At 33.1% G+C, this 16,469-nt stretch overlaps 1 protein-coding gene across 3 annotated transcripts; it reads right to left on the reverse strand.

Moving 5' to 3' along the window:
* Positions 1-6,546: 6,546 nt before the first annotated feature.
* On the reverse strand, positions 6,547-10,023 carry LOC112743208 (scarecrow-like protein 9). Of its 3 annotated transcripts, none has more exons than XR_003171932.3 (3): positions 9,835-10,023; positions 7,006-9,417; positions 6,547-6,910 (listed from the first exon to the last, which is right to left on the reverse strand). XR_003171932.3 is itself a non-coding variant. In XM_025792414.3 (2 exons), the coding sequence occupies exon 2, from the start codon at positions 9,293-9,295 to the stop codon at positions 7,070-7,072; it is 2,226 nt and encodes a 741-aa protein (XP_025648199.1). In that variant the 5' UTR covers positions 9,296-9,400; positions 9,835-9,980; the 3' UTR covers positions 6,547-7,069. The 3 variants fall into 3 exon arrangements, 1 of the variants encoding a protein (XP_025648199.1); XR_011870969.1 differs by having other exon boundaries at positions 7,006-9,400; positions 9,835-9,951; XM_025792414.3 differs by having other exon boundaries at positions 6,547-9,400; positions 9,835-9,980.
* Positions 10,024-16,469: the final 6,446 nt, after the last annotated feature.

Consider the following 16,469-nt stretch of genomic DNA (forward strand, 5'->3'; position numbering starts at 1 on the left):
AAACTCGAACAATCCCCAGCAACGGCGCCAAAAACTTGGTGCACGAAATCACAATCACACTTTTGCAATTCCGCACAACTAACCAGCAAGTGTACTGAGTCATCCAAGTAATACCTTCCGTGAGTAAAGGTCGATCCCACGAAGATTGTCGGCTTGAAGCAAGCTATGATTATTTTGTAATTCTTAGTCAGGAAATTAATAATAAAAATGATTGGGTTTATGAAGAGTAATTAACATAAAATAAATAATACTTGTTATGCAGTAATGGAGAACAGATTGAGATTTTGGAGATGCTCTGTCTTCTGAATCTCTGCTTTCCTACTGTCTTCTTCTTCACGCACGCAGGTCTCCTTCCATGGCAAGCTGTATGTTGGTGGATCACCGTTGTCAATGGCTACCATCTGTCCTCTCAGTGAAAATAGTCCAAATGCGCTGTCACCGCACGGCTAATCATCTGTTGGTTCTCACTCATGTTGGAATAGAATCCGTTGATTCTTTTGCGTTTGTCACTACGCCCAACACTCACGAGTTTGAAGCTCGTCACATTCATCCCTTCCCAGATCCTACTCGGAATACCACAGACAAGGTTTAGACTTTCCGGATCTCAGGAATGGCCGCCAATAATTCTAGCCTATACCACGAAGACTCTGATCATGAACCAGGAAGCTAAGAGATACACACTCAATCTAAGGTAGAACGGAAGTGGTTGTCAGGCATGCGTTCATAGGTTGAGAATGGTGATGAGTGTCATGGATCATCACATTCATCACGGTTAAGTACGAGCGGGTATCTTAGAACAGAAACAAGTGTGATTGAATAGAAAACAGAAGTAATTGCATTAATTCATCGAGACACAGCAGAGCTCCTCACCCCCAATCATGGGGTTTAGAGACTCATTCCGTCAAAAATACAATGTAAAGTGTAGAAATGTCATCAGGTACATAGTAAGTCTCTAAAAGTTGTTTTTATACTAAACTAGTAGCCAGGGTTACAGAAAATAAGTAACTAAGTGCAAATAGTGCAGAAATCCACTTCCGGAGCCCACTTGGTGTGTGCTTAGGCTGAGCATTGAGCCTTACACGTGTAGAGGCTTCTCTTGGAGTTAAACGCTAAGTTGCTGCCTGTTTCTGGCGTTTAACTCCAGTTTTTATGCCAGTTCTGGCGTTTAACGCCAGAATAGGGTAAAGACTTGGCGTTAAACACTAATTTGCGTCGTCAAAACTCGGGCAAAGTATGGACTATTATATATTGTTGAAAAGCCCTGGATGTCTAATTTCCAACGCAATTAAGAGTGCGCCAATTGGGCTTCTGTGGCTCCAGAAAATCCATTTCGAGTGCATGGAGGTCAGAATCCAACAGCATCTACAGTCCTTTTTCAGCCTCTGAATCAGATTTTTGCTCAAGTCCCTCAATTTCAGCCAGAAAATACCTGAAATCACATAAAAATATACAAACTCATAGTAAAGTCCAGAAATATGAATTTTGCATAAAAACTAATAAAAGCATAGTAAAAAATAACTAAATCATACTAAAAAATACCTAAAAACAATGCCAAAAAGCGTATAAATTATCCGCTCATCAGGTAACATTATGAGCCACTTGAAGGGTTTTTCTTTTTCTTTTGGGTCAACCTACCATTTTACTTGCATAATAATTGCAATCAATTACTTTATATTGGACTGGCTGTTCTAGATTCAGATGGTTGGTATTTCATCTTCTTGCATGTTACTGCATGTTCATAAGAACCTGATAATGATATATAACATAAAACTCTAGTCTTAAATTTGTGTCCCTTTTTGTAGGCTCCTGTAAATTATGTTTCTCTTCATTGTGTAAAACCAATTTTGAGGGCGCTGTCCATGGCAATATCTACAGTTTCAATCCATATCTTTGGTGATGTGCCTTCCTCACCACTTGTTGGCATCCTGCAGGTTACACCTTATTTTTCCTGATATTGTTGGCATCCTGCAGGTTACTTTTAGTTACACTTCACTTAGCCAAACTGTTCTCTCTTTCTCATCTCTCCCTTTGATGTAAAAGGGTTTCACATCTTAGTTTGGTTAGGCAACTTTCAACATCCCTCTTGAATTAACATATATGGAAAAGAAGTTGACAAAACTAGTAACAAGTACTGTGCTGCCTTACGTTTTACATTTTGATGCATCCATACTCATGATTTACTGACCTGCTGGCTGTTCCAGCCTTTTGCCTGTATTTGTTCCTATTTTAACATTTGTTTTTATTCTAAGCAAAACAGTTTTCCTGCACAGGATCATATTAATGACTGGAGGAAAACAACACTTTGTTTAACATCCATTTTCTTTCTTGCTGCTATAATATGGTTCATAGGTAAGTGACATACCACCATGCAGCTTTGGTATTATATTAGCTGTTCTTAATTTTTAAACCAGATATGCATTAGAATTAATTATTTTTTAAGAATGTGCCTGTAAACTAAAATTTCAGAACACGTATTGAAGAAAACAAGCGGGCTATTTCTTTGCAAAATTGTGCTCAATTTCATATGTGGCAATTCCGCCAAGATCTCTTCGTTAGTTGGGGGAAGAATCCGCACAAATCGGGTTTTTTGAGGTGTTTTAACCGAAATGCATCAATCTGCAATATTAGTACCCGCTTTACAATCTCATTGGTTAATGATGGCCGATAACAGCGGAGCCCGCCAATTGATGTGTATTCGAATCATAGGAGCAGGTAATCGACGATATGCTTCTATTGGTTGGTTAATCCGATCTGTTCATCGATGGTCGGCAAGTATGATGGTTTTAATGATGATCCTGCATGTATTTCGTGTGTATCTTACCGGAGGTTGCTAGATGTTACGCATGGGTTTCAAATGCTAATAGACCCTAAAGGTACTCATAAAATTGCTTATGATTTTAATATATTTTCCTAGATGATTCCTATATTAGTAGTATAGTTTAATTTGTATATGGATCTATTTATCACATTTTACTTGTGTCATGGTTGAGAAATGACAAATGTCCTATTATTTGGTTTGATAAATTTGGTTGTGTATTGGCTGAGAAATAAGTTGCGAATTGGTTGTTTTTGTTGGAACCGTAGACGGTGGAAATATCCAAGTTTTAGGGGAGGTTCTGCCGAAATTTTTCTAAACATTTTGGATAAAACTTAATGGAAAAAATTATAATTAGTGTTATATCTTGTTTCTAATTTTTTGTTTTGGTTTTTCTTATTTACAAAAGTGTTGAAATGGTGACCACATGCTACCTTGAGGGCTCAAGAATATTTTGATTCATAGAGACACTAATCTATGCTAGAACTTTTAACTTTTTGTTGAACTTATGCAAGACATATAACTTGTAGAACTAATCAATGTACTCACTAATGTTATTTTGTTTTAAAACAATTTTAGCTAAATGAGGCATGTTTGAATTATGTATGTTTTTGCATATTATATAAATGTAGACTTGCTTATTAAAATAGTTAATATATTAGTTAATTTAAAAAATAATTTAGTAAATTATGCATGCAATTTGTATTAAAAAAATTGTTACAAAATAATTATTTTGCTTTTGTAACTAAAGAAAAAAAAAACATTACAAAATCAAGTTACATTTTGTAACAAAATTTAATGATAGGAAAAAATAGATTGTCACCAAAAATACCTTGAAGATCAAAATTTGTTACCACTTTTGTAACGACTTCTGATTTTTTGTATCAGAAAAATTTGTTACAAAATATCACTTTGAATTGTAACAGTTCCATTTTTTGTTACAAAAACTTTTTGTAACGGGACATACTGGCAAGGGCCCCTTTTTTTGTTACAAAATTCTTTTGTTTCAAAATTTTGATTTTTTGTAACAATTTTTTTTGTTACAAATATTGCTTTTTCTTATAGTACTCACAGCGTTTAACATCTTAACTCAAAATAAAATTAAAATATCACTGGCCTATAGGCAGTTTGTTTCATGCAGTTACAATATCAAGCAAAATAATGAAACTTATTTGTTATTTTTTTCAGTGTAAAAGAATTTTAATATCAACTACTGTAGCTACATGCGAAATCTTGAGATAATCAACATTCTTTAAAAATAAAATTAAAATTTTACCAACATTCTTTACAAAATGATAAAGTCACATACTTGGGTTTGCAAACTCAACAAATTCTGGTGCAGCATAGTGTCGAGGTCCAGAGCACACATGAAAGAACTCTCATTCAGGACAACTCTCGTTCCCTTCGTCACTTCCTCCCAACATGTCATTGTTGGCTAAGAACTCTTCTTCACTATCACTATTGTTTTCTTCCTAGTCTATATTGTCTCCTTCACTTAGCAATGATTCATCTCCTTTGTGGGTATTATCCAATTACTTGAACTCAACATTCAACTCCAAGATTGGCACATGAGCTTGATTCTGTCTATAAATTATTAATATCTCTAGTATAGTGGCTTCATCAATCACATTTATCGATTGAAATTGTATCACACCACCGAAAAATAACATCGATTGCCTTTATAAAATATTACTAATTCTTTTTGAAATATCTCCGTGTAAATGTTGGCATAATCTATTTTTTCACTCTTCAAATAATAACGTGCAAGAAATAGTAAAAGAAATTAGATTTCAACAAATAAATTTTACACCCTCAGTTCTATATGATATAACTTTACGATCAAAATATACCAATACACTCACATTAGCTTCCTTATTCTTACAACAAAAACTAAAAAAAATTGTGACACACTACAAACATTTTGAAAAAAGGGATAGAAATGAAAATTTTGTTAAGAGAAGAGTGAAAATGAATCTGAATATAAAGAGAGGAGTGAAAGTGAACTCATTTGCAAATTCGGTTAACTCTTTTATATAGGAGAGTAGATATTAATATTTTAATTGTTAATTTAATAAAATAATTAAATTTTTTTAAAATTAATATTAAAATATTAATATTTTACAAGATAAAATAATATTCCTCCACTCAACGAACTGACAAAAATATTGTCAAAAATTTTTTCGCTGTGAACAATTTGATTTATTTTAAAAAATAAAATAAAAAAGTTTGTCGCATGGTGTGAGATGGCTGATAGGCCCTTTTTCGAATTACTTCCTCGCACAGTGCGAGATATGAAAGAAACAAATTTTAAAAAAAATTAAATTTAAACAGTTTTCGTATAGTGGGAGAAACATAAGGCCCACAACATCCCAGAATAATACCTCACAGTTTCATCTTGGGGCATATATAGAATATTATTTCCATATTAAAATTTTTTAACCAAATAATGACTAGCACGTAAAACTGTTAAAAAAAATTGACTAATTGACTAATTGTTGACTATATAAAATTTAACGACAACAGTAATATTAAAATTATCAATAATATTAAAGATAAAATTAAAATAAATTAAATATTAATAAATTTTTAAAAAATATTAAAAACAATAAATTTTATCCTGAATAAAATCTAGTCATTATAGCCCTACAAAATCACAAATAAAACCGTTCTAACGAGTTCTACGAATTTTTTGGAAAAATTATCAAAATAAAAAAAGATTGTCTGAAAATATACTAATATAACAGCTTTTAGGTTCCCATGGCTATACTTTCAATTGCTTGAGGAATGAATTCTATTTCTACCCCTTTTGGGAATATCTCGTAAAACAATCACATCCCAGGAACGAGGACCACCACGGCACCGCACCACTATTAAATGTTGTGTATACCATTGAAATACTCCAAAATAAATAATAAGTTCGACTACTTCTTTTAGAAATCAACAGGGTTGAAAGCGAAACTAGTCATTAGGCACTTAACGAAATTATTTAATGAACAGTTCATCTGCAACATCCTTAATGTTTCACACGTCTATAAATTCTTGAGAATTTGTATAGAGATGTCGTACCACTTTTGTTCATTGACTCATTTCCAATAACTACAAGTAAATCAAATTACTTTTTAGAAAACACTCAAATTAATCCCGAAAGAATTTCAAATCGAAAAACACTCATTATTCTCATTTGCGATCAAATTTTTAATATATATGATGAATAAATAAATCGGTAATAAAGTTTATTATAACACAATTAAAGATTAAAAATAACACTTTAAAACAAATTAGTCTCCTTTCAAAATAACGGTAAAACCAATCTCTCTAACGAAAATAATTCTCAGAACCTTTTATAAAATAAATATTTATTGAAAACAAAAGTATTTGATCTAAAATTCTTTAGAAATCAATTTATGTATTTATTTATTTATTATTTTTCAAACATGATGACCCTAGATTGTGATATTGGTAAGGGGTTTTGAATTGTTTATGTTTGGGGTATTGTCGAGGTAACCAAATCTTCAAATTCCAGAATTTACGTCTTCTTACTTGTAAAGCTTACATTATTTAGGTGAACCAAAATCCAGTGTGGTTTACCAGTGTGATGCCTGAAATTTTCTTCCTGCCATTGTCTCCAAAAACTAAAATAAAAAGAATAAAAGGCTAAACTTTTTATTTAGATAATTTCTCCATTCTAAAGAGATCTTTCTTTTCTTCTAAGTACTTCGTGAGTCATTAACTACCATGAGAACCAGATAATATGTCACATTAGATTGTGTTCACAGAAAAAAAGTACACAAGCTATATCATCTTCAGTTAAGTTACCTACAAAAGGTGTCAGGGTATTAACCTCAAAATTGGAAACAGCAATCAAACTCAAAAGATTGACTTTATTACAAGGCAAACTAATCTACAACACTAGATTGGATTAATCTGAAAACCCACGTCAGGAATCAAACTATAAACTTCCTAAATGATCTAACGCTGAAAGGCATGTGGTACAACTCACAAATGGTTAAACCATTCTCTGATTCCTTGCCAGGCTATCCAAGTAACCATGTTTTGGTGAACCGAGCTCGCAGCTTGAACCAAATTGCACATGCCCTGTTCAATTTCATCAGATTCAGTTCACAATGCATAACAATCACACAAGCCATATTTTTCCAGATGAACTGAAAAATATGGGGTGGCTACATTACCTGAAATCCTCATGACTAAAACCAATTCAGAAAACCCTCAGCGGATGTGGTCGTACCATCTTAGTCATGCAGGTTTCCAACAAGAGAGTGCGTAAATGATTCGCCCCTTCCAACCTTGCACCAGCCACTGACCATCTTCATCAATTAGGAAATCCTTGTGAAAGCCAGACCTTACTTTATCCATTGCCATCCCTATTAACTTAGGATCAAAAGGTTGTTGCATAAACCCGGCCCTTAATATTCGGACTTGCCACTGCTTATATGTCTCTGGCCGCTCGACTCTCTCGCAGCCTTCACAGGCTATAACATTCAATGCTTCTCGCCCGAATATCTCCTTCTCAATCAGCATCCTCTCCCAGTCTTCACGAGGCACAATAGTTTCAAGCATGTCAAACAGTGAAGAGTAGTGAAACAGTGCTTCCCTGAATCGAGTAACAAAAAAAGGGGCATTAAAGGCCCCATTAATAATGCCATGAATGAAGATATCCGGGTTGATCTTCCTTATCAAATTGAGGAACTTATTCCTTGGACTTTCCACCACCACAGATTCATCCAATAAGTTTTTGCCTCGATAAAAACAAGTAACAACAACATACTCATCTCTATCGATCTTCAGTTCTTCGAGTTGAATTGTTTCCCACTTTTTCGCTATGGCGTTGTACTCAAATGGGACATTGAAAGTTTCAGCATAAGCTGCCAAGCGACGTCCCGTTTCTACGATTCTCTCCGCAGGCCTGAAACCAGGTTGTGGGAAGTCAATTCCTGTGATCCGAAGTTTCGGTGGTCCCCCAGATCTCCACGAAAGCCTCTGAATAAAAGTCGGCCACTGGAAACCATAAAGGATACCAAAATCTATAACATGAACTCTCATTGAGTCTGCACAAGATGTCCTAATTGTAATGTTTGACATAAAATTTGAAATCTTTCTAAATGGGCAAGCAGCAAGGTAGAGATGGTATGCTTTAAGAACATCAGCTGCTGATGTTCTTTTACAAATTAAGCCTTTATAGATTTGGCTTCCAGTGCCTGCCAAGCGTGCCTCGAGGCCATCTGAAAACATATGAGCTAACCTCTGACTTCCATCTCCAAAAGGACTCGAGTGCTGCTTGATCTGCTTAAGAAACTCATGGGCACTTTTGGAGTCATCGGCTGCAACAGCTTGTGCACAAAGAACCAGAAGGGTTCTCAAATCAACCACTTCTTTTCTCCCATTTTGTTTCTTACCACGCCCCTTCCCAGTTTTCGATGCTTTTGACTTACCATTTCTCGGCAACATCTTGTCCGTGTTCTTATTCTGTAAAGCATCGCGACGTGCCATATAATGTTGCTTACCATCCCCTGCGCTGTGAAGCAGGAATATATCAATCATATCTGACCGCAATGTAGGTTCCGAATAAACTGCAGCTTGCTTGCTGCTTCTATTTTCTTCGTTGTCTCCCTCTTCCCTGTCAGAATGCTTTCTTCCCTTGGATCCTGCTAGAAAAGACTCGCCATCATCCTTCTCTACCTTAACAGAAAATGCATTGGTCCCCAATTTAGGCTCTAATGGTGACGACAACTTAGCTGGACTAAAATTGGAAAAGAGACCATTTCCACTTGGAAGAAATTTACTAGCCTCCTCGACACCCTTCTGAAATTGCAAAATAGATTGACTCTCACTGCTCATATCTGGCACCTGAAGAATGCTATTTGGAGATTCAACAGGACCTTCCAAGCTGCTTATTACACTATTCGAAGAACTATGAGATGACTGTGAAATGCTATTCCCTTGAGAGTTTTGGCGATGTACTTCCTCTGAGTTCCGAAGAAACGAACTACTCATAACAATGCTACTAAGATCGCCGTCATTAACAAGATCACTACCATAGTTTTCAAACAAGTCATTAACTCCTTCCCCATCATTTGGATTAATCCCTAATGGCTGAGATGGATACTTTTCACCTATCACCTCATATAACGATTTCTCGGCAACTTGAAGATCCAAAGAATCTTGAAGCATACATGTCTTGTCTTCCATGTCTTCTTCCATTAGGATTTGATTGATGTAACCTAAAATTGCATCAGAAAAATCGCAATCCTCCGGAGAAGGCTCATCATTTGTCAAAATTGAGGATGAATGTGTATTATTAGCTGGTGGCAGAAGATTGGACTGAAGGTAACCAAACTCCCTACTTTGATCAAATAAACCATTTTCAAACCTCTGATTCTGCAGAATTGGCAAAGACTGATTCTCCAACCGGAATTCCTTTGTGGAACCACCAAATCCATGAAGATGTGGATCCATTATCATATACTATGCTATCTTTTCTTGACATAAAAATTCAAATTTTTTATTCCTAATCAATCTTCAATAACAACTTTTTCCTCTTCTATTTGAACCACTCGCTCTCTCCCTCTAAGAAAAACAGAATCCTTCAAAATCAAAACACAACCATATAAACAAAAAATAAATATTAAGAAAATAAAGTCAAACTTAATAGGTATCATCATGTGGAATTAAAAAGAAAAAGGAAAAAAAATCAAAAGATGAAAACAGGATTTACAAATAAATAAGTAAAAAATAAAAAATAAAAAGATGACAAATAAGAGAAACATGTAGAAAGTAGCCGCTACTTTTCTACATTAGACGACACCAAAAGCTACCGTATTTCAAACGCAGAGCTCTATAAATAGAAGAAATGAAATTAGCATAACATTTGAAAATAATAATTAAAAAATAGAAAGAAAATGAAAGTAGTGATAGTAATGAGAATGAAGAACAACGGGAGCAAGAAACAGAAAACGTTGAAACAGACATGACCAGAGAGAGAGAGAGAGAGAGATGCTTACCTCTCAGCATGGCAGACCCACCACAGCACAAGTCCCCAACACAGGAAGCTTTGGATAAACAATGAAAAGGGTACCGATTGCCGAAAGAGCTTTCTTTTTTTTTTTTTTTTCCGGGTCAGGGCCGAAAGAGCTTTCTAAGTGAGCTTAAATCAAAATAGAGTTCGTCGAATAATTATTTAACTCTCAATCTCTCATAAAGTAATAATCCGTTTTTTAAAAACTAAAAGATGCAACACTCTTCACATTTTAAATTTTACATTTTAAAATTTAAAATCTTAATATTAAAATTTAAATTTAAAATATATGTCATTAATATAAAATATAATAAATAAAAATAAAAGTAATTTAATTAATAAAAAATATAACACTCATCACTTAATAAAAGATATTTAAGAATAAATTTAAAATAAATCTTCCATCTTTAAATCTTATTTTATATATAAAATAATTCATTAGTTATCAACATATTTTTAAATAAAAATAAAATAATAAATAAATTTCTAAAAATTTATACTTTAGATAAATTATTAATTAATTTTTTAAAAAATCAACAAAATTTTTAGGGCAAATCACTGTATTAAACCAAGAGAAGAAAAAATTTACACAAATAAGCCAAATAAAAAACTGCTTCATAAATCTACCAATAGCTATTTTTATATAGTTCAAATCTACTCCATTCGAACTCCATTTACATATAATTCGAATCATAATTATACCCACACGCACACACACTAATTCGAATCAACCTGACTCGAATTACACACATACAGTAATTCGAATCAGGGTGATTCGAATTACACCTTGATTTATTAAAAAAATAATAATTTAAAAATTAAAAAATATATATTTTATTTCATGCATTAAGAAAAAGCTAACAAAATATTTAATTACGAGACTTCTTTAAAATATTAATGAGCTATCAATTCGAATTTCATACCATACACTTTTGTCCATTTTTAATAGCTCATAAATATTTTTTAATAAATTTTTTTAATGAATTTATTTAAATTATACTACAAAAAATATTTTATTCTATGCAAAACAATTTAAAAAAAATGGCTTAAAAAATGTTAGGAGTACTATAAAAATTTGTAATGTTCTAATGACTTAGGTAAATATATGCATGTACTCAAATTTTAAATAAAGTACTCTACATAGTCAATAATAATTTAGAAATTAAAAAAAATATTTTATTCCATACAAAACAATTAAAAAATATATTTTATTTATTTTTTCACACATATTTCCTGTCATTATATTGCCATTGGAATCCTCATATATTTCTAATTTCTCAACCTAACCTTCACAAATTCTAACACAATCTTTATATAATTTTACTTGAGATATGTGTCTCATTTTTTGTAATTTGTATAAGTGAGTCAATATATATAAATGGGTAATAGACGTATCAGTACAAGTTTTATTATTGACTAATGATAACTCTATTTATATTAATATAGAGAGTAAATCAAATAAATATTTAAATTATTGGTCTCTAAAATTTGAAAAAAAAAAATATTATTCTTCGTTATAAATATGTTTATTATAATTTTTTTTTTTAATTTTTAAAAGCTGTTTTACTAAACATAATTATAGTACTTGTGCTTATTAAAAGCTATTTTTAATGTGATTTTACCAAATGCAAGTGCTGTAGCTTTTAAAAAGTCGTATTTTAAAAGACAGCTTTCATAAGCTACTCTTAAAAAGTAAAAGTTTTACCAAACCAAGCATTATTCAAATTATACGGTAAGCAATTCGAATTTTATACAATACTCTTCTACCCATTCTTGATAGCTCATGAATATTTTTTAATAAATTTATTTAAATTATACTACAAAAAAAATATTTTATTGTATGCAAAATAATTTAAAAAATATTTTTAAGCCATTTTTTTAAAATTATTTTGCATAGAATAAAATATTTTTTGTAGTATAATTTAAATAAATTCATTAAAAAAATTTATTAGAATTTGTTACAAGATGGGAGTAATTCGAATCAATATGATTCGAACTTCTTGTCACGTCATGCATCTAATTCGAATTGACTAAATTCGAATTATGGTTGTCTAATTCGACCCTACTTGATTCGAACTACTTGTACGCTTGGGTTGGTCATAATTCGATCTAGGTTGATTCGAATTATGAAAAAATATAATTCAAATTTAGTTGATTCGAATTACATTATAGTGTACTCTGGTTGATTGATGAATGAGATTCTTATTTGGCTGATTTGCGTAATATCAATCTCCCTTTGGCATATATATGTTTTTTACCCAAATTTTTATGATAATAAACGTAAATAAATTATTTTAAATTAAGATATTTTAATTTAATTATAAAAATTAATTTAAAAATAATATATTTACATCTATTATTATAAAAAAACTTTATTGATACTATTATTTTTCAAGAATTAATATATCTCAGATATAAATCATGCTTATTGTCACTTTTGCTCTTTAAATAAATTTTTAGATCTGAGCTGAATTAATCTCTGCCTTTTGAAACTGGATACCCGTGGAAGAGAAACGAAGAAGCGGGCTTTGTACAGGTTACTGGAGGGGAAAGGGAGGAGAGAGAAAGTATGTTGGGGTCCATAGAAAAATGTAAGGGTTAATCTGAGCCGTTGTTATTTTGCCAAGCGACATGATGAGATTGATGACTGACTGGCTATAGCCGTGGAAAAGAAATAAGAAGAAAAGGTTGGAATGTAACATGCTAACATGGGTGCGTGTGGGGTTGAGGTCTACAAAGCTTTAAAACTCTATGGCAGGGAGACACGTGTTTTGCAAAAGTAAGGGTGGAGTCTAATGTTGTTTGCTGTCAGAAAGAAGAATATTTTTTAGGTGGCTACTTTAATAAAAATTTTATAATTATATAATTATCATCCTATAAAAAGATTTTATGATTGTTATTATATAAGAATATTTTATTTTAATTATTAGATGATAAATTATAAAATTTAATTTTTATATATTATAAAATATTATTTTTATCAAAATATGACTAAATAAATAAATTATATTTTTAAATAAAGATCATTATAAAAAAATATTTTTACTATCTTTATTAAAATAGTTACTTATTTTTTATCCATCTTGTTATGGCACTCGTATAAAGTATTCTAAAAATTAATAATAAAATGTATTAACGGGTAATTCTTTATAATTTTGAAAGTAATGTGATTAAAATACTCTTCATTAGATTTTCTTTTATAACATCGTAAAAAGATATTTAAAATAGAGGAGTGCTAAGAACCAGTAACTTTTGTGTTTTGTAACCATGAATTGGTCATTAATAGTATTTTTAATAGTGTGAAATTAAATCTAATAATATAAAATCATTTAATTTTCTTTTGATAGTTAAATGCTAGTCAACTTTTTAAAAAATTGCTAGCCCTAGATTTTCCCTTTAGAATAATATACCATTTGAGCAATTTTTTTCGGTTTGAGGTTTTTGATTCTATAAAATGTTGAACTTCAAAAGTTTTTCAGCCCCTTAAAAGAAAAAAGTTGTTGTGTGCCTTTTTCTGCATTATTATCTGAGGGATAGATAACTTTTAACTTTTTCAATAATTTTTGTACTATAAAGATCAAAATAACAACTCTAAAATTTTTAGCCACTGAATATATAGGTCAAAAGACAGACAAAAAAAAAACATAAGAACAAGAATGCTCTTAGTCCACTTAAAAGAAAAAGGATTTTGTGGTCTTTTCCTTCTCTTCATTTTCAAACTGCAAAAGTTTTAAGGTAAGAAAAATGACGTTTTCCTAATCCTATAATATGTTCATGAGTTAGAATAATGATTTTGTGTAAATATTGTCATTTATTAGGAGCTTTGGTGATTAATTGAAGATCGAAAAATATTGGAAAGATTTGAAATTAGGGTAGAGGGTTTGATTTTGAATATTTGTTATATAATATCATATTGAACTTTAGGTTAGATATATCTTAAGGAATTGAAATGAGATTGACATTGACATGTACGGATAGTTTTAAATGTGTTTGTTTGATGATAATGATGAAATTGATTGTGGGTGAATTGTGAGCTGTTGCTCTATGTTTAGGGTGAGAGATATAAATTTGGAGTTCAACATGGATTGAGTTTGAAATTGTCTCAAAATTTTTTCCTTGAATTTTGGGCTTGAGGATTGATATTAATGATGGATTTGGTTATGGTAAATTGAGGTTATTTGTTTATACTTTGTCCCATTATTTAGTCGGATCCAAAATGAATAAAGTCCAATTTACATATATTGTCCAAACCAACACCTACTTGATTTTATAGAAGTCGGATATGAAAGTAGGGGCTTAGTCTTTTTTATCTAAATTAATAACTAACTCTCTCAATACCTCTTGTTAATCTAGAAAGGAGATATCAACAACTTTTTTAATAAAAGGGAAACGATTACCTACATCAAAGGTGGAATAACTCTAAAAAGTGGTTTTTAACTCCACATCTTGATATATAAATACTCTAACACTCTCAAATATTCGCCGAACCCAATCTAGTAAAAACCTGCTTAAACCCTTGCTAACTTAAGCATCAGAGTCCCTTGTAGGTACCACCCCCCACCTCTGCTCACAAACAACTCAGACGGATTTATCCTCGTTGGAGAAGACGTTGGAAAAATTACCTAAAGGCGTTTGGATCTCACGTTCAATCCCAAAGTAACCAGTTTCAAGTAACCCTTGGAACATTAGCGTTGTTATCGGGGACCTGGAAATCAAGACCGTACAATGGCGGACGACATCCCAGAAGATGGAGACACAGGTTCTGATTCAGAAGCCCAAGAGGAAGAATAACACAATGACGAACGAGCATTAATCATACTTCCCCCAGCTGATAGAGGGAAAGGTGTAGCTAGAGATGCGCAGCCATCAAATCCGGAGGGACACAAGATAAGCTCAAAAGTACACCTACCTGAAGGATCCAGGCCAAAGGATCTCACAGAGATCATAGGACTTGTCCATAGACATCAAGGTCGGCTAGAGCAACTCGAGCAAGAGCTAGAGTGACAACGAGAATCTAAAAGAGCCCTGAAAAGGGAAGTTTGACGACAAAGGGAGCTAGAAGAAAAGCTCTTGAAATTGGAGTCTGACATTAAGGGTAGGAGAACCTGACCTGACTAAGAAGAAAAGCCTCTGACAGGCGAAAATTCATTCATAAAAGAAATCATGCAAGCTAAAGTTCCTAGAAATTTTAAGAGTCTGGACATGGATCTTTATGATGGAACCACCGATCCAAGGCATTATCTGAGCAATTTCAAAAGCCATATGTACTTGGCAGATGCATCGAATGCAACTTGCTGTAAATTTTTTCCGACCACGTTAACAAAGGCGGCTATGAAATGGTTTGATAGTTTACCACCTAAGTCAGTCACGTGCTTCAACGATTTGGCAAGAAGCTTTCTTACTTGATTTTTCATCCAAAAGTATAAGGTCAGGCATGCGCCAAGCCCCTTAGGAGTGAAACAATAAGTCAGGGAACCTCTACAGGTTTATATGGAAAGATTCAACAAAGCATGCTTGGAGATTCAGAACCTACCTATCGAGGTGATCATCATGGGACTAGTCAACGACCTCAGAGAATGACCCATCTCTCAATCCATATCAAAGAGGCACCCGACCTCTTTGTACGAGGTGCAAGAGCGAGCTGAGAAGTGCATCAATATGGAAGAAACAACTCGTTTAAGGGAACTATCTCTAAGATAACACAATCAATATCCAGCTTGAGACAAAGAGAAGGAATCAAAGAAAAAAAAGAAGAATACAACTCGAACAAAACTCGAAGTTATCACAACTACACCCCGTTACGAGGGTCCCTTGTTGACGTCTTTAAAGAGATCTGCCACACAGAAAAGATTCCACCACCCAGGCCGATCAAAAATAAAAAAAGGTGAAAGTCAATCAGAATACTGTGAATACCACAAAATATACTCTCATCCCACCAATGCTTGCTATGATTTAAAAAATTTAATCAAAAAGTTGGTTAGGGAAGGTCGGTTGGATAGGTATTTAGTAGATAGGTCAGATGATCAGGGCAAGAGAAAAAGAGATGAAGAAGAAAGGGTTCATCGACTGCCACGAACTCTTGAGAGGCATATTCATACGATTACTGGAGGATTCGCAGAGGGAGGAGTAACAAAATCCTGGACATGATGACCTTGTCGTGATCACAATGACACTTGCCAATGCAAACTTCCACAGGACTTTGGTAGATCAAGGAGGCTCAGCAAACATCTTGTTCAAACCAACTTTTGATAAATTAGGCCTAGAGGAAAAGAATTTGAGAGTATACCCAAATACCCTCTTCGGTTTGGGAGATACTCCGATCTAACCTCCAGGGTTTATTTCTCTTTACACCACCTGTGCAAAGGGCCCAAGATAAAAAATCCAAGGTTCTAAAATTCGGACCGGATCGGCCGGTCTGACCGGTTTAACCGTGAACCGGTGATATTTACGGTTTGGTTTAACATCAAAAACCGCTAAAAACAAAACCGTTCTCAAACCGCTGAACCGGCCGAGAACCGGTCAGTCGGACCGAACCGGGACCCGGCTGGTTTTGAAAAACGGCGTCGTTTTCCGTTCTGTTAGCATCAATGAAATGGCCAGGTCTCCTTAGCACAACCCCTC

The sequence above is a fragment of the Arachis hypogaea genome, chromosome 14 (assembly GCF_003086295.3).
Source record: "Arachis hypogaea cultivar Tifrunner chromosome 14, arahy.Tifrunner.gnm2.J5K5, whole genome shotgun sequence".
Lineage (NCBI taxonomy): Eukaryota > Viridiplantae > Streptophyta > Magnoliopsida > Fabales > Fabaceae > Arachis > Arachis hypogaea.

Excerpts from the sequence above, each read along its gene's own strand:
- LOC112743208 (XM_025792414.3), bottom strand. The coding sequence starts at position 9,295 with ATGATAATGGATCCACATCTTCATGGATTTGGTGGTTCCACAAAGGAA.